At 42.0% G+C, this 27,930-nt stretch overlaps 1 protein-coding gene across 1 annotated transcript in view; it reads right to left on the bottom strand.

Moving 5' to 3' along the window:
• The window catches only part of LOC142098885 (FRAS1-related extracellular matrix protein 1-like), a 125,094-nt gene extending 97,822 nt beyond the window's left edge, over window positions 1-27,272 (bottom strand). The window contains exons 1-3 of the mRNA XM_075181765.1: window positions 26,958-27,272; window positions 2,051-2,330; window positions 728-822 (exon numbers count right to left, since the gene is read on the bottom strand). Of these exons, the coding sequence (XP_075037866.1) occupies window positions 728-822; window positions 2,051-2,290 (335 nt within the window). The 5' untranslated portion in view covers window positions 2,291-2,330; window positions 26,958-27,272. The remainder of the gene's footprint in view (window positions 1-727; window positions 823-2,050; window positions 2,331-26,957) is intronic.
• Window positions 27,273-27,930: the final 658 nt, after the last annotated feature.

A 27,930-nucleotide genomic window follows, 5' to 3' on the forward strand; every position in this document is an offset into this window, starting at 1 on the left:
TGTGTGCGGCTGTAGGAAAAGCCGGTGTAAGGGTCCTTGGGGTTATGAATGGAGAGAAGGACGGGATCCATTCATTCTGCCCTTTCCTTTGAACCTGCCAGACACTTGCTGGCTTATTAGGAGCTGCACCTGTAGAGTGCTGATAAATAGCTATGAGTTTGTTTCCTGAGTCTCTCAATATCTGGAGGTCAGACACCTGTTGAGAGACACTGCGACTGCTACCAGTAAGTGCTGTTATTTTGTGTGTGTGGGACATTAGGTCCCTCACTTTAGAGAGGGTGTTCCTTGTTACATTAGTTAGAAACCGGACAGGTTAGGACTTTTGTTTATGTTCTGTTTATTTTTTTGGAGCTGCTAAAAAACAACAAGCTTTGGCTACTTAGACCAAGCTACTGGGCTGGTGTGATATACTTGGCTGATACATGTGAAGTGAACCGTTTACCCCAGGAAATGTCACCCTTAACCTGATCTTGCAACAATGCATAGAGAGATTAATAGACAGAAGTAGACACATACAAATAGATAAAATAAATAACAAATAACCATGTTTGCAGCCAGTGTAACCTGCACTAGACTAATAGTAGCTAAAACGTGATTGGTTGTTATGGGTGATTGTGCTGTGTGCATCATGCAAGCTAATAAATATACCCAGAGATTAGAATAGAAATCAGATACCTAAATTGTGTATAGAGACATGTAAATATTGGAGAACTCTTCACGGCTTTACCTGTACACTCGGAGCATCACTTGATCCATCTCCAGCATCGGTGAACCATTGTGAGAATATTTGACTTCGTCTGCTAGTAAATGGCAGTCAAACCCCTGTATAGAAAGGTAGATATTAAAGACTCACCAACACAGGCAGGATCCCAGGATTCCAGGGACACACACTCTGCTGGTCAGGTAGAGGTCAGCACACCATGCTCAGTACAACCTAGGCAGGCATAGAATTCTACAAACCAACAGCACGACCTGACTACTGGACATTATATCATTATATTATTAATACTCCCCCTAAGGTGTACAGCACACAGACTAATGACAGATACTCAAATAAGCATCCGGCGTGCGGAAACTATGGGATATTGTTGTGGGCTGCAAGTGTGGTTCTTTAAAAAGTCTGTATACTCATTGTGTAGAAGTCATCTCATGCCTAATGGCCATGTCTATGTACAAACTACAAGTGAGATGAGTTTTGCATGCGTGTTGGACCGACGAGTGGAACAGTGAAGCAAATTGTCCCCAATTGAAATGTCACACCGACAATAGGCAACCGTGAGTTTGGTGACAGAGGTAAAGTGGTTTTTAGCTTCTGCCACTTTAGTGAATTTTTTGATTGAAAAAGTTTGGATCATGAGAGAGCAGTTCCCGTCACCACTGATGTAACTGCTAGTGGCATTTTTGGGGCAGCGTTCAGTCTTAACAAACTTTCGGATGTGAGACCCTGGAAGCAGCCACCTCCTCCGACTCTACCTGCACAAACAAGGGCAGAACCAAAGAAACTCTGCTTCTCCCAGGTACATTCGTACTGCCTGCAAATGAGCCCCCCTCCTTAATGTTTGCTGTCAGGATTGGCTAAAACAGGAAGAGTCACAGTCTTTATCGGACCATACTCATCAACGAGACACAGCTGAGCAAGCCAAGTCCCCTATTGCTAGAGCGGAGACATTCAACCTGTTGGTTGGGAACCAGTTGTGTCTTAGAAACCATATTTGGGTCGGATATACAATACAGTCAAATGTGAATCACTGCTTTTGGACTCCTGAAGCAACGACACAGTGACCCTTAGCGTCTCAGCTACAGAAAAAAAGGTTGTGCATCACTGTGCCGAAGGCATTACCAAACTTATGGCTGAAGTCAATAACAAAATCACGAGATAATGGACTACAGGTATCTTACCTAGGTTCTTAATAAATTACTTCCAGGGAGTAAGATGCTAAACATATTAACAAACCACCAGGGGAGTTAAATCAGGTTTTACAACAGTGTCTGATTATGATAAGATGGTATTCTAGAGTTCTATAGAAAATAAATGGAGCATGTTACCTACCTGAGGAGATAGATTTCCTACTTGTTGGGTTGTTGGTTCATTCAAAACCACTTCAACCCTGCACAGATCTTTATCACGCGGGATGTTAAAACTCAGTTCATTTTCAGTGATGTAAACAGTTTGGCCTCTCCCAGCACTGACACCTTTGTTGTTCAGAACAAGGCTGGACGCAATCACCACAACCCGAGTGCATACAAAGAGCAGCACAGTCGCTTTCAACAGGTCTCCGACAGAGGTCATCTTTCTTCAATGTTTTGTGTTCTGTAGATATTTTGGATTTCTAAAAGAAGCAGAAATTATTATACAAACTCCCAAGGAAAATGAACAAGCAAATTAGAATTTCACCTATTGTTATCTTGTCTTATGGTACTAAAGAAACAGTTGCTTTTAACCTGATATATCCATATAGAGTTACATTAGAAAAAGATTGTTCTACCTGAACATGAGGAATGTCGCCTGGTCAGGTCTTTTTCAACCAAATTATCTAGAAATTATGTGATGAGCCCAAAGATTGTTAAATACATTTTAAAGCTTGGGATTGGATTCTAAGATGGTTGAATGGATAAGATCTTGGTTGCAGGATAGATAACAGAGTTATAGTAAATGGAGTACATTCACAGGAGGGAAAGGTTACCAGTGGAGTACCCCAGGGATCTGTACTTGGACCAGTGCTTGTTAATATCTTTATTGATGACATTGCAAATGTATTGAAGGGATAGTATGTCTTGTTACAGATGAGACAAAGATACGCAACATGATAGACACACCAGGAGGGGTAAAACAAATGATTGCTGATCTAGGTAGACTAGAGGAATGGTCAAGAGAGTGGCAACTACAGTTTAATGCCTAAAAATGCAAAATCATGCACTTAGGTCTCCAAGACCCAAAGTCTAAATATAGTATTACCGGCTCTATAATGGAAACTACTGAGGAGGAAAGGGATCTAGGAGTCACTACTTCAGGTGACATAAAGACAGGTAAGTAATGTAACAAAGCAATGAGGAAGGTAAGTCAGATGCTTGGTTACATAGGGAGAGGAATCAGTAGCAGAAAGAAAGAAGTAATAATACCACTGTATAGGTCATTGGTACGGCCTCATCTAGAATACTGTGTTCAGTTCTGGAGGCCGTATCTCCAGAAGGATATAAATACATTACAGACTGTACAAAGAAGGGCAACTAAAATGGTGCATGGTCTACAGCACAAAACTTACCCGGAGAGAATAAAAGATCTTAATATGTACAGTTTAGAGCAGAGACAGTAAAGGGGGAACATGATAGCAACTTTCATATATGTCAAAGGTTATAAGAAGGTGCAGAAGGGAAACATTCTTCAAAGGAAAAGAAATAGGTTCAGAGGAAATTTGAGGAAAAACTACTTCACAGAAAGGGTAGTGGATAAGTGGAATAGCCTCCCATCAGAGGTGGTAGAGGATAATACAGTAGAACAATATAAACATGTTGGGATAGACATAAGGATATCCTTACAAAGACCTAAGGATCAATAGGGTTTGAGGTCACCATAGGGTAAAAATTGGGCAAACTAGATGGGCCAAGTGGTTCTTATTTGCCATCAAAATCTATGTTTCTATGTTTCTATTGGATAATGTGGCCAACATTTGATCTGATGAGATTTGAATAGACAGAATGATAATTGGTATTCAAGTACCAATGCTCATGGTTGCTTCTACGGTGAATGTGGTTTAAAGTTACAAGTGACACTGACAAAACCAACTTCTTTCTCCAGCCCTAAAGTAGGCCAATAGGATTTACAAAAACAAACAATAAGGCACCAACAAGACGCCTCTTAGCGGAGCATCAGCAAAAATTAATGTACTTAATTGACTTCATACACTGGGAAATCTGACAGAAGCTGCTCTGATTGGCTGATATCGTATTGAGACCTTCATTCATTTGCGTTTCCACTCTGCTAGTTATCTCGTCGGCTGATGGTTTATTATTTGAATTCTAATTGGACTGATGAAAGATTGATATGTATGAATTTAGGACACTAATAAAGATGTCAATTAGAGATTTTTGGTGAGCACTTATTTGGATTAAAATACTTAGTTTGTATGCTTTTTTACTATTAGATACTGTTGTAAAATTACATTGCAATATGATTGTCACATTTCAGTAAGACTGTCCGGGACAGCTCTGAGAGGAGATAAATGGATTCTGGGGAAAGAGAAGGCAAACATTGGAACTGTACTAAATGGAGTTTTGCAAGAAGACTTACTAGCCCCATCATAGAAAGTAGGTAAAATTCTAATCACATTCATTTTTTTTATATATTCATCCTTACATCCTGCCCAACAAATAGAAAGTAAAATAAAAATATATGTGGTTAGAGCCAGCATGAAAGCATTCAACATGCGGCCTAATGCCTTTGTACAGTCACAGTTAGCAAAGTGTTGCTTGAACGCGGCTCCTGAACTGCGTTTAAACTGTACTGAGTTAAATCCCGACACGAGAATCTGTGAGTCAGCTCAGCATTCTCTCCAAGTCCCAGGGCAGAAGCAATTATGGAATAATTCAGAGAGAGTTACATTATCAGCTGAAATGGAAACAAGTGTATCCTCCGTTGGCACGAGCTGCCAGCCCAGTCCGGGCACTGAATTTCACTGGAAATATGGACTAATTACTTATTTATGGCACGCCGGTACCACCGCTCCCTGATTTTCCTGTTTTGTTTTCTGACTGAAGTTCGATGTAGTGTTAGTAATTGATCTCCAAAACCCCCCAAGCCTGCTTATTGAACTCAGCATAGATTAATTATTTATCGTAACCTATTTGCTTAGATGAATCATGTTTTAAAATTTATAAAAGGATTTTATTTACTCTTTTTTAACAAGAAGCACAGTAAGAAATCAGTTACACTGCACTCCGAGATCTGAGGTTTCGCTTCATTGTAATAACAAATAGCCACATGTGTGTGTTGTGGTATACTAACTCTAAATTAATAATATAATTACCATAAAATGGCTAAAAACAGTACATACTTGCCAACTCTCCCTGAATGTCAGGGAGGCTCCCTGAAATAGGGGTGATCTCCCTCACTCCCTGAAGAGTCTGGCATTCTCCCTGATGCTGAGCCAGTACAAGACGTGGTTGGCTTCGCCATCTGTGGCATGATGACACAGTTCAGAAATTGTGTCCTATGTCCATGTATTGATGCCTATGGAGGTGGCCATTTTCATGGAGACCAAGATTTAATCAAAGACTGACAGGTAAGACAACATGACTTCAGTAATGGAGACAGAAATGTAAAAGACACTTCAGTCTCTAGAGATTCATTAGCTGCTTTTCTATAACGCCTAGTTGCCTACTCTCCCAAATGTACGGGAGACTCCCGCATTTCTGAGAGACCTTCCGGGCTCCCGGGAGAGCAGAGCAACCTCCCGATTCTTGCCCCTGCAATAGGTAAGTGGCGTGGTGGGCCTTAATGATGCAAATATTGCATCATCTTAGCCCCGTCCCCTGCTGTAATTGGCCCAAATTATGACAATCGTTTAGGGGGTGGTGTCAAAATGAAGCAGTTCGTCATGCCCCACCCCCACATGCCCACATCCCTTTGGGATCTCCCTGAAGCCAACGAGGAAAAGTTAGCAAGTATGAAACAGTATCAGACAGAGGGGTCACCTAAAGGTTTGAACTGCAAATATTATCCACCTTAATTTTAAAGGAGATCACCACCTTCTACCATTTTACCTTAGAGGCAGATTTGTTTCTTTTTTGTTTTCCCTCAATATGGAAATTGATTTGTTTTGTAGTTATAATTGCATCAAATATACAGATCACAGCTTATCTTTTGTATAATTCAATGGCAACAACAGCAACAAAAAAATCTATTTGAAAAATAAAATGATTGAAGGTGGAGATCTCCTTTAAATGATATTACAATTTATAGTTTATTTGACATGCAACACATGTTACTTAAATAACTTTTTTGAGCAATTTTATTGTAGTATAATAAAGTTAATGAGAGAAACATAATTAAGACACGTTTTTGAACATGTGTAAGATATAATTGAACTTTGCAGTTTTCTTTATTGGTAAGTATAAAGTCTTAGGGACTGATTCATTAAGGCTGGCAAAACGAATGTAATGTGCGCTTTGTTTTTTTTTGAAAATGCGCATGAAACAGGTACATGCAGGTCCGTATTCAACAAGGAGCGGATGTGAGGATACGTCTGTTGATGAATATGGGTCTAGGTCCGCTCTGCTCTAACAGACAACAAACTACGACGGTGATTCACAAACTTTTTCAGTTTGCTGCACCCTTAGAGTCTCCATAATTTTTCAAGGCACCCCTCCAAAATAATTACAGAGCAGTCCCATTTTATAGTAGTTGGGTCAAAAAAACGTATTTAGGTCAGGACAGAAATAATTATTTAGCTGTATGCAAAAATAATACACATAAATCCAAGGGAAAAGAATATTTTTATATATTTTTTTCAATTATATTTCTGTCAAAGAATAATCTCCAGCTAACACACTGTGCTCTCCTTCATCTCCACACACTCTGTGCCCCTCTGCATCCACACACTCTGTGCCCCTCTGCATCCACACACTCTGTGCCCCTCTGCATCCACACACTCTGTGCCCCTCTGCATCCACACACTCTGTGCCCCTCTGCATCCACACACTCTGTGCCCCTCTGCATTCTTTCTGCCCCCTCTGCAATCTCACTCTGCCCCCACTGCATGCTCGCTCTGCCCCCTCTACATCCTCGCTGTGCCCCCTCTGCCCCCTCACTCTGCCCCCTCTGCATCCTCGCTGTGCCCCCTCTGCATCCTCGCTGTGCCCCCTCTGCATCCATGCTCTGCCCCCTCTGCATCCACGCTCTGTCCCCTCTGCATCTCAGGGCCAGGAAGAGGAAAAAACAAACAAACAAAAAAAACAACTTACCAATCCGCTTGTCAATGAATGTCGGGTGTGACATCACGCCCGACATTCAGTGAGAAGAGAGGAGGGAGAAGGATGCTGGGCCCCGGGTGCCGCTGGATTGGTACGTTTTTTTTTGTTTTCTTTTGTTTCTTCTTCTTCCTGTTCACGGCACCCCTGTGACAGCGCTGTGACAGCCCTGCGGAGCCTGGGAGCCGCGACGCACAGTTTGGGAACCTAGGCACTACAGGATGCGTCCAATACATATGTGGAGTATAAAGTCCCAAAAGAACGCAGAGAAAAATAAAAAAACTATTCAATTATTGTTATCTGGTAATAATATAGTCATTAATAACAAAACATTATTAATAAAAAAGTTGTTTTTCATTTTGTTTCCCAGGAAAAACATTTATTAGGAAGTAACTAATGTCTACTAAGCAAAAAATACAAATTTCTTACAGTTTCTCCTGATTGCAAACACACTGTCATCACTAGTACTCAGGACTTAGACTGGCCCTTTAGCTGGTGCAAGTTATACGACAGATAACAAGTAACTTTGACATGCCGAGAACTTGCTGTATGCACTCGAGCTTGGCACGCCCTTACTGTACATTAACTATGGGCATACGTCCCACGTGGCTCAGTGGTTAAGGCAGTGGATCCCAAACTTTTTCAGTTCAAGGCACCCTTAGGGTCTCCATAATTTTTTCAAGGCACCCCTAAGCCAAAATAATTACCAAGTAGTCCCCCGCCAGCCCTGGCTGCGGCACCCCTGTAAGATCACCACGGCACCCCAGGGAGCCGCGGCACACAGTTTGGGAACCACTGGGTTAAGGTTAAGCCATTGCTGTAACGCAGAAGTTAGCCCTTCTGCCTTACAGCACTAGGGGCCATGAGTTCAATTCCTGACCATGGCCTTATCTGTGTGAAGGTTGTATGTTCTCCCTGTGTTTGCGTGGGTTTCCTCCGGGTGCTCCAGTTTCCTCCCACACTCCAAAAACATACTGGTAGGTTAATTGGCGGCTAACAAATTGACCCTAGTCTGTGTGTCTGTCTGTGTCTGTCTGTGTTAAGAAATTTAGATTGTAAGCTCCAATGGGGCAGGGACTGATGTGAGTGAGTTCTCTGTACAGAGCTGCAGAATTAGTGGCGCTATATAAATAAATGGTAGTAATAATAATAATACTCCCCCTACCACGCCTGTTCCCTCCCTGAAATGGTAAGCTATCGTAAGTGTCCTTTGTGCCCGCAGGTGAAGCTGCCGCGTTCTGTGGCGTATGGTCCGATTCTATGCACGTGCGCATTATATGCAACAAATCACCAAATTTACGTCCCTCAATGAGGGCCCTTAGATGATAAGTATTTGGGCAGAGAAATCTGTTTCATGACATTGTATGTTACTTGTTGGTATCTCGATCCCCTCGATGCACAGCGATACCTAATATGTTGACGTATAAAGTATACACCATGTCTGCTATATAATTCTTTAGGTAAGATTCACTAAGATAATATTAAATGCCCTAATCTGGCAAATCCCAGGGTGCTTTATTGCCCCAGTACTGTATACTAACTAGAGATGGTCACTGACCCCCGTGTTTTGGTTTTGGATTCGGTTTTGGATCTGGATTACCGTCGTGTTTTGGTTTTGGTTTTGGTTTTGCAAAACCGCCATTGCGTGTTTTGGTTTTGGTTTTGGTTTTGTTTGGTTTTGTTTTGCTATTTTTTGGGAAAATCCATGTTTTTGGGCCTAAATTAACCCAATTTAGTGCTCCAACTGTTTTAGAGACAAGTAATCTAATTGTTGAGGTAATAAATCATCCAAAAAAACAGTTTAATTCTTCGTTGGTAGGCCTATTCTACACACAAAACAGATTGTCTTCCTCTCCATCTATGCATATTGGCAATGCAGCCATTGTCTTTGAATGTATATTACACCCTACACTTATAGTTAAATATGTAAAGAAATGGAAAAAGCCAGTTTGGTTTCTGTCTCTCAAGGCCCCCCTCCACTTGTATAAAATACCAAAAAATTCAGCCATTATAGACTGTACAATATTAATTGACATGGAGAAAGCCAGTTTGGTTTCTGTCTCTCAAGGCCCCCCTCCACTTGTATAAAATACCAAAAAATTCAGCCATTATAGACTGTACAATATTAATTGACATGGAGAAAGCCAGTTTGGTTTCTGTCTCTCAAGGCCCCCCTCCACTTGTATAAAATACTAAAAAATTCAGCCATTATAGACTGTACAATATTAATTGACATGGAAAAAGCCAGTTTGGTTTCTGTCTCTCTAGGCCCCCCTCCACTTGTATAACATACCCAAAAATTCAGCCATTATAGACTGTACAATATTATGAAAAATGGACAAAGCCAGTTTAGGGTCACTCTGTCTATGACACCCTACCCTTAAGGATAAATTGCCCTAACAGCAGCCTTTCAAGATGGTATGTGATATGGAAATGCCACAAGTCCCTTTCCTCTTTGGGGGTAGATTGCACCCTACACTTACATAGAAAGTTTTAAAAAGATGTTATCGGCATCATCTTCAGCTTAATCCTCACCCTCATCAGTGTGTACGTCATCATCACAGACTATCAATTCATCGCCGCTTGAATCCGCCATTAGAGAACAGTCAGTGCTTGGATGTCTTGGATGGTGAAGGCCTTCCTCGTGGAAGATGTAGTTCATTTTTATAAACATCATTTTCTCCACATTTTTGGGAAGTAACCTTCTACGGCGATCACTGACTAAGTTCCCTGCTGTGCTGAACACTCGTTCAGAGTACACACTGGAGGGTGGGCAGCTTAGGTATTGCAAAGCAAGTTTGTACATGGGTTTCCAAATGGCCTGCTTTTCTTCCCAGTAAGGAAAGGGACTGTCTGACATTTCCATATCAACTACCTCTTGAAAGTAATCCTCCACCATCCTTTGCATGTTTATACTCATATTGGATGGAGTTATGGGCAAAGTGACACATTTTTTTGAAAAATCCTTCAAACCAGCCCAGATGTTAAATTGTTCTCGTCTGCCCCCTTTGTCTTCCCTGCTTCTTTTTTGGAAATTTAATTTTTTACGAGCAACAGCTTGAGAAAGTGAAGGAGGACACGTCGTCAAGCCGAGGCCCAGTTCAGCGGCCAACTTGCTGAGCAATAGCTCCTTGCAAAAGTTCACATCTCGCTCATTTACAAGTAAAGACTCAATGTAGGTTTTAAACCTTGGATCAAGCACAGTGGCCAAAACGTACTGATCCGAGTTCAAGATCTTAATAACTCGAGGATCATTGTGAAGCGAATTAAGTACTTGATCGACAAGGCCAACATACTTTGCTGAATTGCTTGCTTTCAGCTCCTCCTTCATTTTCTCAAGCTGCTTTTCCAATAGTCTAATTAAAGGAATGACTTGGCTCAAACTAGCAGAGTCAGCACTGACCTCACATGTCACAACTTCAAATGGTTTCAGCACCTTGCACAGCACTGAAAGGATTCCCCACTGTGCAAGAGTGAAATACATCCCCCCTCCTTTCCCAATGTCATGACTTGTGCAATATGCTTGGATGGCTTTGCGCTGTTCCTCCATCCTCTGAAGCATGTACAGGGTGGAATTCCACCGAGTTACCACCTCTTGCTTAAGTTGGTGGCAGGGCAAGTTAAACTGCTCTTGGAGCTGCTGTAATCTCCTACATGCTGTGGCTGAATGCCTGAAATGGCCTGAAATTTTACGGGCCACTGAAAGCATCTCCTGCACCTCACGGTTATTTCGTAGGAAGCTCTGCACCACCAAGTTGATGGTGTGAGCAAAACAGGGAATATGTTGGAAATCACCCAGCTGTAATGCTCGCACTATATTGTTGGCGTTATCTGAAATGACATACCCTGGGGAGAGTCCGAGTGGTATAAGCCATGCATCAATCACATCTCTCAGTTTGCGTAACAAATTGTCAGCCGTATGCCTGTTAGTGAAGCCGGTGATACAAAGAGTGGCCTGCCTGTGACAAATGTTACGTAGTGGTGTACATGCTGCTGCTGTTCCTGCTGGTGAAGGTGAATGACCAACCCAGTGGGCTGTCACAGTCATATAGTCTTTGGTTTGGCCACTTCCACTTGTCCACATATCTGTGGTTAAGTGAACAGTGGGCAGAATGGCATTTTTCAGCGCAATCTCTACATTTTTACACACTTTTTGGTATAGTTGTGGAATAGCTTTACGGGAGAAATGGTGTCGCGATGGAATTCTGTAACGCGGACACAAAACCTCAATTAACTGTGAAAAACCAGCTGCGTTTATTGTGGAGATTGGACGCAGATCTAACACTAACATTGCAGCCATGGCGTCTGTGATTCGCTTGGCGACTGGGTGACTGCTGTCATATTTGCTTCCCCTCGCAAATGATTGTTTCACAGTTAATTGCTGAAATGTAGGACTGCTCATTTTATTAACCTGCCTCTGGGATGACGATTCACCCCCAGCAGCAGCAACAGCAGCAGCAGGACTAACGCTTTCTTCAGAGGAATCAATAATAGTGCCGGAGTCATCCAGCCTTAAGTGGGATGCCGGGCTAACTCCGAGCGCTACTGAGGATATTGATGAGGATGGTGTGGGGGGTGTATTTTGTAGCCATCGGTATGTCGGTGAGCGGAGGGTCTTGGCTGATGAGGGAGTGCTTGTATTCTTTTGGGAAGAACTTTCAGCTTTTCCCAACACTTTGCCATGAACTCTCGTTAAATGGCGTAACATAGACGAGGTTCCAAGATGGTTAAGGTCCCTCCCTCGACTGACTGTGGCTTCACATACACTACAAATGGCTATACAATTGTTGTCTGGATTTGGGTAGAAATAATTCCACACATAAGAAGTGGATTTTTTTGTTTTATGCCCAGGCATGACAATGGCCTTTTTCTTGTCACGTGCCAGAACTGCTGCCACTGGTGCAGGACTTACACAAACAACCTCATCCTCATCAACATCCTCATTAGCGCCCTCGTCGCCTACACAAATCTCCCCCTCATCCTCTTCTAATTCCAAAGTGGCATCCTCAATTTGGGTATCACCGGCTACACTCGGGCTATTAAGGCACACATCAGCAGAATGCTCACGATTAGACATCCCACTGTTGGATGGACTCTCCACAGGGATTGTTGTCATTTGTGAATCAGAGCAAATATTCTCCTGTAATGCCTCACTGTTATCTTGCAGCTCGGCTTTGACGCGTAACAGTAGTTGTGCACCAATTGTAGGCTGGGTAACTTTTTGGGATCTGCCACTAATAGCCAAAGGTGAAGGCCTCATTCTCTCTTTGCCACTGCGTGTGTAGAATGGCATGCTTGCAATTTTTTTTTTATCGTCACTTAACTTTTGCTCAGTTACACTTCTTTTTCGCTTCAATACAGTAAATTTTTTTTTGGTTTTTGTTTTTTGCACTAATTTGAAAACACTCTGTTGTTTGACATCGCCTTGGCCAGATGACGTACTGGGAACACTAACATCAGGACTGGTGACAGAACCTGGTTGCTCATTTAGATCATATGTGGACTGCTTTGAATCCATTCTGAGCGCAAACCACTGGGGAGTGCTAAAAATTATTTAGTAGATTCTGCTGACAGTTATGACTTTTGACAGCCAGAAATATTAATGCACAATTAGGGAGGACACCCCAAAAGCACTGAGGAGTGCTAAAAATTATTTAGTAGATTCTGCTGACAGTTATGACTTTTGACAGCCAGAAATATTAATGCACAATTAGGGAGGACACCCCAAAAGCACTGAGGAGTGCTAAAAATTATTTAGTAGATACTGCTGACAGATATGACTTTTGACAGCCAGAAATATTAATGCACAATTAGGGAGGACACCCCAAAAACACTGAGGAGTGCTAAAAATTATTTAGTAGATACTGCTGACAGATATGACTTTTGACAGCCAGAAATATTAATGCACAATTAGGGAGGACACCCCAAAAACACTGAGGAGTGCTAAAAATTATTTAGTAGATACTGCTGACAGATATGACTTTTGACAGCCAGAAATATTAATGCACAATTAGGGAGGACACCCCAAAAACACTGAGGAGTGCTAAAAATTATTTAGTAGATACTGCTGACAGATATGACTTTTGACAGCCAGAAATATTAATGCACAATTAGGGAGGACACCCCAAAAACACTGAGGAGTGCTAAAAATTATTTAGTAGATACTGCTGACAGATATGACTTTTGACAGCCAGAAATATTAATGCACAATTAGGGAGGACACCCCAAAAACACTGAGGAGTGCTAAAAATTATTTAGTAGATACTGCTGACAGATATGACTTTTGACAGCCAGAAATATTAATGCACAATTAGGGAGGACACCCCAAAAACACTGAGGAGTGCTAAAAATTATTTAGTAGATACTGCTGACAGATATGACTTTTGACAGCCAGAAATATTAATGCACAATTAGGGAGGACACCCCAAAAACACTGAGGAGTGCTAAAAATTATTTAGTAGATACTGCTGACAGATATGACTTTTGACAGCCAGAAATATTAATGCACAATTAGGGAGGACACCCCAACAACACTGAGGAGTGCTAAAAATTATTTAGTAGATACTGCTGACAGATATGACTTTTGACAGCCAGAAATATTAATGCACAATTAGGGAGGACACCCCAAAAACACTGAGGAGTGCTAAAAATTATTTAGTAGATACTGCTGACAGATATGACTTTTGACAGCCAGAAATATTAATGCACAATTAGGGAGGACACCCCAAAAACACTGAGGAGTGCTAAAAATTATTTAGTAGATACTGCTGACAGATATGACTTTTGACAGCCAGAAATATTAATGCACAATTAGGGAGGACACCCCAAAAACACTGAGGAGTGCTAAAAATTATTTAGTAGATACTGCTGACAGATATGACTTTTGACAGCCAGAAATATTAATGCACAATTAGGGAGGACACCCCAAAAGCACTGAGGTGTGCTACAAATTACTTAGTAGATACTGCTGACAGATATGACTTTTGACAGCCAGAAATATTAATGCACAATTAGGGAGGACACCCCAAAAGCACTGAGGAGTGCTACAAATTATTTAGTAGATACTGCTGACAGATGACTTTTGACAGCCAGAAATATTAATGCACAATTAGGGAGGACACCCCAAAAGCACTGAGGTGTGCTACAAATTATTTAGTAGATACTGCTGACAGATATGACTTTTGACAGCCAGAAATATTAATGCACAATTAGGGAGGACACCCCAAAAGCACTGAGGTGTGCTACAAATTATTTAGTAGATACTGCTGACAGATATGACTTTTGACAGCCAGAAATATTAATGCACAATTATGGGGGACACCCCAAAAGCACTGGGGAGTGCCAAATATGAAGAAAAAATAATAAACCTCTATCCTCCTCTCTGCACTAGCGATTTTGGTTAGAGCAATTGCAAGAACAATATTGTATTCTCTGTCCCTGCTCTAATTAGCCTATGACTACACCCTGCTCTCTCCCTCTGTCAAATGGCGATGGATTGCTGTGGAGGCGTCTATTTATAAAGTTGAAGTATCGCGAGAACCGAGTCCCGAGATCCGACAACGTCACAATGACGTTCGGCCTCGATTTGGATTCGGAATGGGCGGGAGAGTACCGAGCTGCTCAGCTCGGTACTCGGATACCCAAAGTTCGGGTGGGTTCGGTTCTCGGAGAACCGGACCCGCCCATCTCTAATACTAACGAATGAGTGAAGTAACACCAGCCTTAGAGTGAGGTGCTTGTTGGGATATTTGGGGTTGGTGGTGGCATCAGCCACATTAGGGTAACGCCAAACCGAAGGCAAGTAGAACTTTATATTTTATCTTATCTTAGTTTGTTTTTACGTTTTGGATGGAATTATCCTGTAATGTACAATAATGGGACATGTTGCTGTAGTTAGATCTAGTGAGCTAGAACCTTTCAGTTTGTTTCCATGCTTGTAACTGTAATATTATCACCATATGTTCCTTTATTATCTTTCTGGCTGTACAGCTCTCAATAATATTGTAGCACCATATAAATAGAGAATAATAATAATTTGTCTCAAAATGCCAATTTGCTTCCCACTCTCTTTGTTTCCAGTTCTCTCCTCTTCAGAACCAAAATAAGAGAATGTCTATGTACTAAGGCAAATCTGGAAGAAAAAATGTAATTGGTCTCTTTCCTCCATATTTGCATCCTCTCTGTTCCTTTGCACGGCTGTCTGCTGGGGGCATGTCGCAGGAGGGGTTGGTACGTACACATGGTACTCCAAAATCCTTTGCCACCTCAGAGGTGACAGAGGTCTGTTTTGCTATGTTATTGTGTTTGTAATCACTAAATAATACATACGTCAGCTAAAGGATTTACTAAACTGCGGGTTTGAAGAATTGGAGATGTTGCCTATAGCAACCAATCATATTCTAGTTATCATTTATTTAGTACATTCTACACAATGACAGCTAGAATCTGATTGGTTGATATAGGCAACATCTCCACCTTTTCAAACCCGCAGTTTAGTAAATATACCCCAAAGTCTCTTTTGCACCCAAGGCGGATGCCAAAACTTTTGCATTTTTGCAGATGCCTCTTATCCCTACATCTTGCCCTGGTTCAGATAAAGAACTTATTTCTCTGCATTAATATCCCTTTAAATCCTAAATCTTGCATCCAGCCTTTCCTCGCCAAACACTAATCAGTAATAAAGTTAAAATAAGCTATTCATTTGTCAGGTATCGTAAATATGGTTCTTGACCAGTGTTCAAAAGCCTCGTTGATTGTGGTCTTGTTTTACGAGTAGCAGCCTCACTGCGCAGCGGAGGGTCAAATTAATGGATAAATAAATATGGCTTTTTACTGCCTCAGTCTCTCTCCCTGTGAGCCGATTCACGGCTTGTCATCTTAATATTACTTTATTGGTTATGTCTCTCTGTATCCCACCAAAACGCTTCACTTGCACTTTGCTACGCGTTTCAGAGCCAAGATGGCAGCGTGTTCTTTTGGCTCTGTGTCCAAGGCACAATAAAAATGATTGGGGCTAATGAAATTATTTGCCATCTCCATGTTCTCTGCCAAGTTCTGCACAGAGTTTTGACTTATAGTTGTTTAATGCAAAACAGAATTATCCATTAGGTGAAATCAAAATATATGCTTTTCCAAAACTAAGGTTAGCGCTGTATCACAGACAGAGTGGCTGTCTATTAAAATAGCTTATTAAGTGCGAATACAATAAACTACTTAAACTGCAAGTAACGTTACTTTATAACCTTAACATATATTAAAGCCCGAGTATTAGTGAGCTAAATAGTATGCTCGAAGCAACTGATGTGTTTATATTTATCACAATTATACCCAGTGTGCTGTCTGTGCTATCATTTACAGGATGCAGGCTTAGTCCGGTGGTGCTTCTCTACTGTGCATCAGTGCAAAGACAGACCTTGTGCAATTGGCTAGCAAATCTCCATGGTAGCAGTATTGCTTTGTAAAGACTTCCAATTCGTGGAATCAGAGACAGTGATGCCCTACTTGTTTCGTGTTAATGTTTCTTGTCCTATCCCATCAGAACAGTACCTCAGGACGTGGAATGTGTCTTCAGCTGTCTGTATTGTAGGGAGGAAAAATTGGCTCAGTCGCACTGTTTAGCAGAACAGCAGTGGGGGGTTGGGACATGAAAGAACAATGTATTTTATCTTTATGCTTTATATATGGTCATTTCAATTTTGAGGTTTAGTCATCCTTTAAAGGGGCACTCCACCTCCAGATTATTCTAACTTCCAGACAGATTTGTTTACTTCATCATCATCATCACCATTTATTTATATAGCGCCACTAATTCCGCAGCTCTGTACAGAGAACTCATTCACATCAGTCCCTGCCCCATTGGAGCTTACAGTCTAAATTCCTTAACACACAGACACAGACAGACAGACGCACAGACTAGGGTCAATTTTGATAGCAGCCATTTAACCTACTAGTATGTTTTTGGAGTGTGGGAGGAAACCGGAGCATCCAGAGGAAACCCACGCAAACACGGGGAGAACATACAAACTCCTCACAGATCAGGCCATGGTCTGGAATCGAACTCATGACCCCAGGGCTGTAAGGCAAAAGTGCTAACCACTGAGCCACCGTACTGCCTCAGATTTGTTTACTTGCGTAGAGTAGAAATCACGGTCGATTAGGATGTGACTGCAAAGTCTTGACAGTACCTTGCAGGCAGGTAAGCATCCCCGTGAAGCACTGCCTGCTCTCTCAGCAGTCCAGGAACCCCCCAATTATGGGAGTCTCTCTGGAAGAGTAATCAACTGTGCTTTCCACCAAAATTCTGCAGAAAAGTTAACAGGACATCTTAAATCATCTAAAGGGCTCACTGTGTATGTTCCCGTAAACCTTACATCAACCTTAGAATTCTAAACATTTGCATGCAAATAAACACACGGAGACATGTGTAAGTTATTAAAAATTGCCTGAGCTTTTATTATAATTTTAACTTTAACTAAACCTATGGGGGCGGAGAAAGGGCCCTGCGACACAGCTCTCAAGCTGATAACACAAAATCACAAGTGGACTGGCGCACACCGCCGTACGTCCACAACCACGGGGAACAAATCCCATCATAACTTGCGCTAAATTGGCGTCAGAGTGACTGCCCATTTAAAACTCACGCTGCCCTTCCTCCCCGAGCCGGACAGGGACCCTCCTCACCGAAGGGCCAAAAAGGGAGTTACTGGTACCTCAAAGGGGGGCAGTGACCTACGACAACTACCTGTGCGCCCACAAATCAGCCGCTGAACGCAGTGCCTTCCTACCGCAACATTAACCCAGAAATACTCGCAACTAGGGGTGGGTGGGATCTCGTGCTGTGGAATGAGGCAGAACAGGAAGTACAGCCTTCTTTACCAATCAAGGTCCCTCCCACTGGAGCACACATTGGTCGGGCCAAAACCTATGTTAACTCCTTCAGGTAAGAGTTCAGCTTACTACAAACCCTGTCGCCTTTTAAGTGGATTTGTCCTATGCGGCCTCACTTGTCATTATTATCAGAGAGGGATAACATGAAAACATGATAGAAATGCTCAGCTGCATTCTAATATTTTTTGCAATTGGCCCCCGCGACAGCAAGGTGTCCTTGGCTGAAGATGGCGTCCCTGGATTGAACACCAGCTCCATGCAGCTGGCTCTCTTCCTACCCTGGAATGTCTCCTATGGTCAGGACAGGTACGACTCGCTGCTACTGTGTCCCGTGGGCAATCGCGATAAATAATGCAATACAGGTTTTCATTCCCTTTAATTTAGAGGAATTTGCAGCTAAGCATATTGTCCCTTTTTAGATTACATATATATTAATCATCCCAGATAATTCATCCTTTACTTTGTACAATAGATGTGAAACAATCCAAAGACAATCATTCAATTCATTAAAAGAAAAGATCGCTGATTGCCAAGAAAACTTCCATCAGATTTTGCAGCTTTCAGCAGTTACATTGTGTTTACATAGAGGATAAAACCATTAATGGCCGCGTATCAATTGTAACGGATGATAGACGTTTTCACATCTGTGCAGCTCATTTCATAACGTACAAATCTGAAATACACTATTACTAAAGAACATTTTTAAAAGCAATCAAAGTACTTTTACTGTGTTGACTAATGAATGTAATTTTTGGAAGCATTTGTGCACTCTCCCAGCAGTATTATATCTGCTATAAAGCAGTAAGAGGCAACAGGAAATAGCCACATGCACTCACAGAGGGAGGAGGGAGAGCAGTGCGCAGGGGAGGTCACATGACACGGAAGGCGGTCGGCCTCCGTTCTGATAAGATTGGGAGCAGCCAGCTAGACGGGTCACTGGTGGCCTGTGAGCCGTCTGTTGCCCACTGCTGCTCTAAGGGCTATTTTTAAAAGCGTTACACAACGGACATATATTGTATCTGACATTGAATTAAGGCGCCTATTTTTTTGTCAATGACCGATAAAAAAAACTCTTATGGCTTCAATTTATCAAATAAATCTCACTAGGGCAGCTGGTCGATACTTAGCTCCCCCGGCAAGACTGGACCGGGCAGGAAGCGTTATCTTACCGCTTTGCCAGGCCAATTTCTGTAGATATGCTCATGTTTGGATGTTTGGGTTGGTTCACGCTTGTACAGAGGTATTAAATGCCCAGATTCCGACTTCCAGTTCCACTAATAGCCTGAAAAGTAAATAATAAATAAAAATGATTAAATTAAATATTTACACTGCACTGTTCAAAGAAGTGGAGGTGAGAGCGCCACTGGTGGGCCCTAACTTTTGATATTGGGCTGGTGATCCCTCTGGTACCAGATATTGAGAATTATTGAGAATAATACAGAAAAAGAAAAGTGTCCAATCACACATAATAAAAATGTATGATAACTATAGGACAAATGTGTTACATCATTTAATATAAAAATGATTAACAATGTTGTTAAATGTTGCTTATTTAGAATTATTATGTTAGGTACTACAACATACTTGAATAATCCATGGTAGTTGAAATAGGACTTGTGTCTGAAATTGTCTGCTGAAGATGTAGAAACAAACTGGAAACTCATTTATGATGCACACTGAAATATCATTTTTATACTACTACTGAAAACTAGGTGCACCGTTATGCCTTTTCCGTATTTTGCTTGAAGCTCCATCACTGCGTCAAATTCTTCCTCACTGCTCATGCAGACTTCTACTTCTTCAAAATAAACCATCTTCCTCTGTAAACCCACTTGTCTCGTTAGGTCCAAAGCCGGTCTTGAACAGATGTTTGGGTATAAGTTACCTCTACTGTATTTCTGAGTTTTCAATAGGTGATTTCAGGCAGATTTGTCTGTATTCCCCAGTATTGTTTGACTACTGTGTTTGTTCCCAATGGTAAAGCACTACAGAATATGCTGGCGCTATATAAATAAATGTTGAGGATGACGATGATTCCCAGCAGTAGGAGTTCTTCCAATAACCTTAATAATTAGGCAACAATTTCTGGAGTTTGTACACAGCATTTTGTCCATACATTACAGAATAAGAGAATACACTGAATATTTCGTGCAAAACAGCGAAGATGTCAAGGACAAATATTTCAAGGGACAGGTCTTTAAACTTGGGTCTGTCAATGGAAAATAGGGACAATGATATATTTAATTTTTCCTATTTAGACATGATACTATTTTTACCTCTAGAAATCTGCAAATTGCAAGCAAATACATCATACATGCCAACCTTTTGAAGCTGGCCTCTTGGAGCTGGGGGGAAGGGGGAGAGGTGTGCGTGTGGGGGCGGGACTTGAATAACGCATCATTTTGGCCCTGCTCCCACTATAAAATGCAGAAATTCACAGCATTGAAAAGCAGCGGCTGGGCGTAATGACTGGATTAAGCCACGCCCCCGATCTTCAATGCTGTTAATTTCTGCATTTTTTCAGGAAGTTGTGCCTACTCTTCCGGGAGCCTGGGAGGTCTCCCCGAAATTCGGGAGAGTAGGCAAGTATGAAATACGTACAGCACACTACTGAGCAAAAGTCTATATCTAAAGCATTTTTTAGGTGGAGACATCTGGGCCTGATTCACTAAGGAGAGCAAAGCAAAAAAAAAATTGTACCTTGGCAAAACCATGTTGCATTGGAGGGGGAGGTAAATTTAAAATGTGGGGACAGATTTATAGTTGGGGTATGGGATGTCCTAGATCAACTTTAAATTTCAGTTTATAAATAAAGCTATCTAGTATTTGTGTGCTACGTGACAACACAGCCAGTATTTATCTTATGTGCAAAATAATAATTTGCACCCCTTGTATTGTAACATGGTTTGTCCAGGAGCAAATTTACTCCTTTTTTTTTTTTGCTTTGCTCTCCTTAATGAATCAGGCCCCTGTGTGATCTTATTGTCAGTACCATCAGATGCAGAATGTCAGAGAACATGGACGGATACTGTGCACAGTTGGCAGATTTAGCCGAGTTCCAAACACGCATTGATCTCGGTGCAGAGAAAACATTACCTCTCAAACGACTCCTGTTTCTCTTTTAAGGAGATGTAGAGTATAATATGTTAATAGGCTCAGGATGCCGGAGATAAGCCCTGCTTGAACACAGGATGCCTGAAATTCTTCAGCACCTGACAGCCCGGAGCGTGCAGGTGTGTCTGAAACCCGATAGCGGACTAGACGCAGGCTTTTCAATCACTTCCCATTAACTGAATGGATTATTCTTATTATCAATACTGGCATCAAAGAAAACGGCAAGGCATTTGTTATACAAAACAGCAGCCTTACACCTGCCAAAAAACGAATCTCAATTTTAAGGCAACAGATTTGAGCTCAGACTCCCTCTGTGCCAGCAATTTGTTCAGAGAGCACTTTGTTAATACGCGGTACGTTAGTCTATAATGCCCTCTTTGAAGAGTGTTTGTATCTCTCAAAGTTTCAATGGGATCGGTGCATTGCAATGTCTGATGTCAATCACAAGCCCCGGCAAGAGTCTAACCGATGTCGTTTTTAAACGTAAATAGAATAGTAATAGCAATATTATGTTTGTAAAATTCCAGGGATTATAGTATGTGCTGGGGTTAGTTGCTGTTGCTTTGTACACTGAAATGAATTAAGAATCAATATTTATATTTGTAAGATCAAAGCAGGAATCTGTTACTCGAAGGCTAACTCCAATTAACCTGCTTTACGGCGAGCAGATGGGGTCCCACATCAGAGATGGTTATGAATCGGGGAAAAGTAATAAGTACCTCACTTGTTACCCCGGTGTTGACCCAGGAGGTGACTTCTTACCTCAGTGTTGTTTGAGGGGTCGTCCAAACAGCAAATTGATGAGACTCCATCAAATCACTCCTGTGTTAGAAATTAAACCTGGGGTCCTAGATCTCGATCCCCCATAGACCTGCTAGTGTTGGGGGGAGGATCATATTGATTAAAGAGCAGTAGGGTTATTTTTCCTAAGTGCATGAGCACCAACAAATTCCTCCATTGCTGTTATCTGCAATCTGTGCCAACAACATGTGTATTCTCCTGCTCTTCACCAAAACTCTGATATATTATATATGTATTATAAGCATACTTGTCGATTTTCTCAAGTCGGCGCCCAGGAGCTGCCTGGGGGAGGTGGGCGTTTCGGGGGTGGGTCTTTGCAACCCACACCATTTTGGCCCCGCCCCGTGACGTAATGACGCAAACACGGCCATTCCCTGATAATTGTGGCATTTTGTATCTAATTCTGCCCACTTCACTAGGAAGTGGGCAGATGCGGGAGACTGCCATACTCTGCCGGGAGTCTGGGAGACCTACCCGGAATCCGGGAGAGTTGACAAGTATGATTATAAGCAATACATAAATCAAATGCAAATGCATTGTTTTGTTGTTCAGCATCAGTGAAACCTGGACACATAAGGCCTGATTCTTTAAGGAGCGAAAATTGCGGGGGGTTTTCACGGATGGAAATTTTACGCAGGTACAAGCGGATCTGAAGAAACGTTCTCAGTTGAATACCGGGTAAGCACAATTTGCTGATACGGCACTTGTTGTATGGAGACACAACACACTGCAGCATAACAACTATTAAAATATAACCATAAATAAAAAGACATTGAAAAGAAAAGTTTTTTCTGTTATTTTTACATGAAACACATGAATCAGGACGTTTTCAATGCATACTGTGCATAAAATGTATTTTTACAGTTACTCAATTGTAAACACACGTTCTTTAATACATAGATGTCTGTCATCCCTCTTGCTCGGCACCTACACCTGCCCTGTAGATGGTGCGAATGATACAGCTAAAAACATGGACCTGAGAGATGACCTGAGCTCGAATTGGCTATTTGTTCATGCACTTGGCCTCGGCGCCCTTACTGTACAGTGCCCATGTTGGTCCTTCTCTTCCCATCCCTGTTCCACCCTTGAAATCGCACCCAGTCTGAAGTGTCATTTATATGTGAACATGAGCCGCATACAGTTGTGTTGTCTGGTGCAAGTCTTGTTCTCGTACATGCACAGAGAGATATTATGCAAAATACGCCAAACAAATGGACTTAGGTTACTTAATGAATCAGGCCCACGATCCCTTAAGTTTTTGTGGTTTTCTAAATCACAGGAAACAGCACATATTATTATTCTATGGCAGACATACACTTACACATATTATTATTCTATGGCAGACATACACTTACACATATTATTATTCTATGGCAGACATACACTTACACATATTATTATTCTATGGCAGACATACACTTACACATATTATTATTCTATGGCAGACATACACTTACACATATTATTATTCTATGGCAGACATACACTTACACATATTATTATTCTATGGCAGACATACACTTACACATATTATTATTATATGGCAGACATACACTTACACATATTATTATATGGCAGACATACACTTACACATATTATTATTCTATGGCAGACATACACTTACACATATTATTATTATATGGCAGACATACACTTACACATATTATTATTATATGGCAGACATACACTTACACATATTATTCTCTGGCAGACATACACTTACACATATTATTATTCTATGGCAGACATACACTTACACATATTATTATTATATGGCAGACATACACTTACACATATTATTATTATATGGCAGACATACACTTACACAGCTTTTCTGTCCTGGGTGTAGATTTATTAAACCTTATAAAAAGGGAAAATGTTGTAGCAACCAATCAGATTCTAGCTATCATGTTCCAGAATGTGTTAGAGAAATGACAGCTAGAATCTGATTGGTTGCTATGGGCAGCGCCTCCACTTTTCCTTTTTAGAGGATTTGATACCTCTAAAGGCAAAAATGTGCCCCCTCACCTAAAATAACACCTGGAAAAAATAAAACAAAGATCACACTTTTAGGTTCAGGCCTTTATGCATATTTTTAACAAAACCCATCATGCACAGTGGTTAATTGACACTTTTCCACTTATTTTACAATTATAGTAACTGGGATGAATGAATTAATGAAAAAATAACTTTCATGTTAATTATTTAATTCAACCCAGGTGATTATGATTGGTAAATAAGCAGGAGAAAAGTCAGCAAATCATTGTGACCCAGGTGTAATCATAACGCTAAAGCTGAGCAGTGTATTACGCAGTGTATTGTGTGCAGTGTACTGTGCAGTGCATAGTGAGCAGTGCACTGCACAGTATATAGTCAGGGCTGCCAAGAGGAATTCAGGGCCCGGGTACAACAAACTCATGGGGCCCCCCCATAGTTGAGTAAGCCCTAAAAATTTTTTGCGCCGCCTAACGGCGGCGCAAAAAACACGACGCGGGTTTGGTCATACATTCAGGGGCGTGTCAATGCGCCATTGGGGCGTGGCTAGCCTAACGACGGTGCAAAAATTTTCGGGAATGTGGTCATACATTTGGGGCCGTGGCAATGCACCGTTGGGCGCATAGCTAGCACATCAAAATCACTAGGTCCTGAATTCACCACAGCGTCACATATGTCCAAGCACTCCTGACTTTTAAGACATCCAGCACCACAGTGTAGTATACAAAGAATGCAGTGTGTACACAAACAGTTCAGTCTTGGCCTGCGCCCACTGGGCTCACCAAACATTGGCATTGTCCCTACTAGAATCACAACATTTCACACACTATGCTGCTCTGTCCTACCTGTTCTTCTCACTTTCTCCACCCGAGGCTGCTGGTTTCTTTAGTTGTGGCTTGCCTGGATCTTGGAATGTAGAAGGACCTATTTGGGAAAAAAATGGCTACATTTAGAAAATTTCAGTCAGACGCAGCGTTAAATCAATAGCACCCACGATTAATAATTAGGCCTTCCTCCAGCCCCAACATTAAAATAATAGAATTCACATGTAATAAATAAACCTATTTCCCGTCATGCAAACAGCCTAGCAATACCTATTTCCCGCAACCATCACTGCCATTAAATAATTCATAGTCACATTTAATAAATAGACCTCATCCTCCCCAAACTCACCTCCACATTCAATAGGCCCCAAATCACCCCATCTTAAATTAATAATCCCCACTATTAAATTGCCTCACCATCACCCTACAAACAAAATAGCGCCCATTAATTAGCCACCACCTACCGCACACACACTACATTGCAACAAGCCCCATCACAACTACACTGCGCCCTCCATGCTGCTTTCCCCCCTTTTTATTCACTCTGTGCCTCTTTGCCCCTTTTTTTTATAACTCTGTGCCTCTCTGCCGCTGTTTTCCTCCTCTGTGCCTCTCTGCCCCTCTTTTCCTCCTCTGTGCCTCTCTGCCCCTCTTTTCCTCCTCTGTGCCTCTCTGCCCCTCTTTTCCTCCTCTGTGCCTCTCTGCCCCTCTTTTCCTCCTCTGTGCCTCTCTTTTCCTCCTCTGTGCCCCTCTTTTCCTCCTCTGTGCCCCTCTTTTCCTCCTCTGTGCCCCTCTTTTCCTCCTCTGTGCCCCTCTTTTCCTCCTCTGTGCCCCTCTTTTCCTCCTCTGTGCCTCTCTTTTCCTCCTCTGTGCCTCTCTTTTCCTCCTCTGTGCCTCTCTTTTCCTCCTCTGTGCCTCTCTTTTCCTCCTCTGTGCCCCCTTTTCCTCCTCTGTGCCTCTCTTTTCCTCCTCTGTGCCCCTCTTTTCCTCCTCTGTGCCCCTCTTTTCCTCCTCTGTGCCTCTCTTTTCCTCCTCTGTGCCCCTCTTTTCCTCCTCTGTGCCTCTCTTTTCCTCCTCTGTGCCTCTCTTTTCCTCCCCTGTGCCTCTCTTTTCCTCCTCTGTGCCTCTCTTTTCCTCCTCTGTGCCTCTCTTTTCCTCCTCTGTGCCTCTCTTTTCCTCCTCTGTGCCTCTCTTTTCCTCCTCTGTCCCTCTCTTTTCCTCCTCTGTGCCTCTCAGTTTCTTTCCTTACCTTTTGTCAGCTTCTTTCTTTTCTTCTCTTCTCTTCTGTCTTCTCTTCTTTCTTCTTCTTTGGTCTTGTCAGGCTGCGGCGCTCCTCACTGACTGACTGCCGGGCGTGACTTGATGACGTCACGCCCGACAGTCAGTGTGAATGGAGAAGACAGGAGAGGAGGGACGCGGCGCCGCGGTCACGTGAGTATTGATTTTTTTTTTTTTTTTATTTCTTATAGCTCCCCCCACCAACGCCCCACCCCCCCCTCCCCCTACCCCGCGGGAATTTTTTTTTTAAAAAAATAAAAATACGCAAAATACAAAAAAATAAAATAAAAAAAAAAAATGACAAAAAATAGCAGCAAGGGCCCGGCCCGGGCCCCCTGGCATGGCCGGGCCCGGGTAAAATGTACCCGCTCCCCCCCCCTCTCGGCGGCCCTGTATATAGTGTGTAGTGTATTGTGCAGTGCACTGTGCAGTATATAGTGTGCAGTGTGTTGTACAGTATATAGTGTGTAGTGTATTGTGCAGTGCAATGTTTAGCATATAGTGTGCAGTGCACTGCACAGTATATAGTGTGTAGTGTATTGTGCAGTGCACTGTGCAGTATATAGTGTGCAGTGTACTGTGCAATGTATAGTGTGCAGGGTATTGTGCAGTATATAGTGTGCAGTGTTCTGTGCAGTGTATAGTGTGCAGGGTATTGTGCCGTGTATAGTGAGCAGTGTATTGTGCAGTATATAGTGTGCAGTGTATAGTGTGCAGTGTACTGTGCAGTGTATGGTGTGCAGGGTATTGTGCAGTATATAGTGTGCAGTGTTCTGTGCAGTGTATAGTGTGCAGTGTATAGTGTGCAGGGTATTGTGCGGTATATAGTGTGCAGTGTACTGTGCAGTGTGCAGTGTACTGTGCAGTGTATAGTGTGAAGTGTACTGTGCAGTGTATAGTGTGCAGGGTATTGTGCAGTGCTGTACAATGCAGATATCACTACTAAACCCAGAGAATGTTTCCCTTTGTTCTGCCAATATAAAAAAAAAGAAATCCTGATTTTCAGGCTGCAGCCGGGAGCTGTTTTTTTAATCGCTAGCACAAAACCGAAGTTTAGCCAAAACAGAAAAACAACAGCAAAGACGAACGTACCTGAAGAGTAGATTTGCAGACCCTCCGCTCGGGTTTTACTCACATGTCTCATCCAGGACTGATTCCAAAATCCTGCCACTCACATTACAGGGAAACTGAAGGAACAGAACGTATTACGTGTAATTGTCTCCTCAACTATTTCAGAAAGAGAGAACCAAAAACAAAGGAAAGCAGGAAATGTGTGTAACCCTCTAACTATTTCTCCAAGTGCCCTGGAGCCACAGATGTTACTGATTCCATCAGATAACAAGTTCTAACTTCTCAGACCCCAAAAAACAAAGTAAGGAAGTCCCAGTCCTGCTATTAGTTATACGTTCTATGCCGGTCTCAGTGATTGTGTGGCCTGGCGCTCAGTAAGTGCCCTAATCAGAGGAACTTGTCGCAAGCCCATAGTGAAATTACAAACATGTGTCTAATGATTTCTTTTTATTGCTCTTTAATAATTACATAATTTGAAGTTTGTTTTTTTTGCTAAATAATTAAAAAAAATGTTGTTCAAAGAATGCTGGTATGTTACATAGTGACCAAAAGTACCAGGATTATATGCATTAGCACCCAAGGCAAACAAACCATGCTCGCCAACGTTGTAACTCCCCCCTCCTGGAGATCCTGGAGGGCATAAGCACGGGGTGGAGGCAGTCTTTGTGCCGTGGGGGCTGGGACAACATTACATGATTTGCTGGGAATTAAGTAATTTGGGCAACCAACTAGGAAGTGGTTGGGATCAGGTAGAAGGTGCTGCTGTCCTGTAGTGATGGGAAATCTAGTTCATTTTGAAGCTTAGTTCATTTTGATCTAGTTCACACAAAAGATTAGTTCAAAAGATTAGTTAATTTCACTCATTTGACTCATTTAGTTAATTTAGCTCAGTTAGATCACTGGTTCTGGAACACTGCTGAGAGAAGTGATTGGCGATATAGATCTAGTCTATTACACATACTGCAGGCATATCTACTACTTCTCATTAGATGAG

Source organism: Mixophyes fleayi, chromosome 8, assembly GCF_038048845.1.
Source record: "Mixophyes fleayi isolate aMixFle1 chromosome 8, aMixFle1.hap1, whole genome shotgun sequence".
Lineage (NCBI taxonomy): Eukaryota > Metazoa > Chordata > Amphibia > Anura > Limnodynastidae > Mixophyes > Mixophyes fleayi.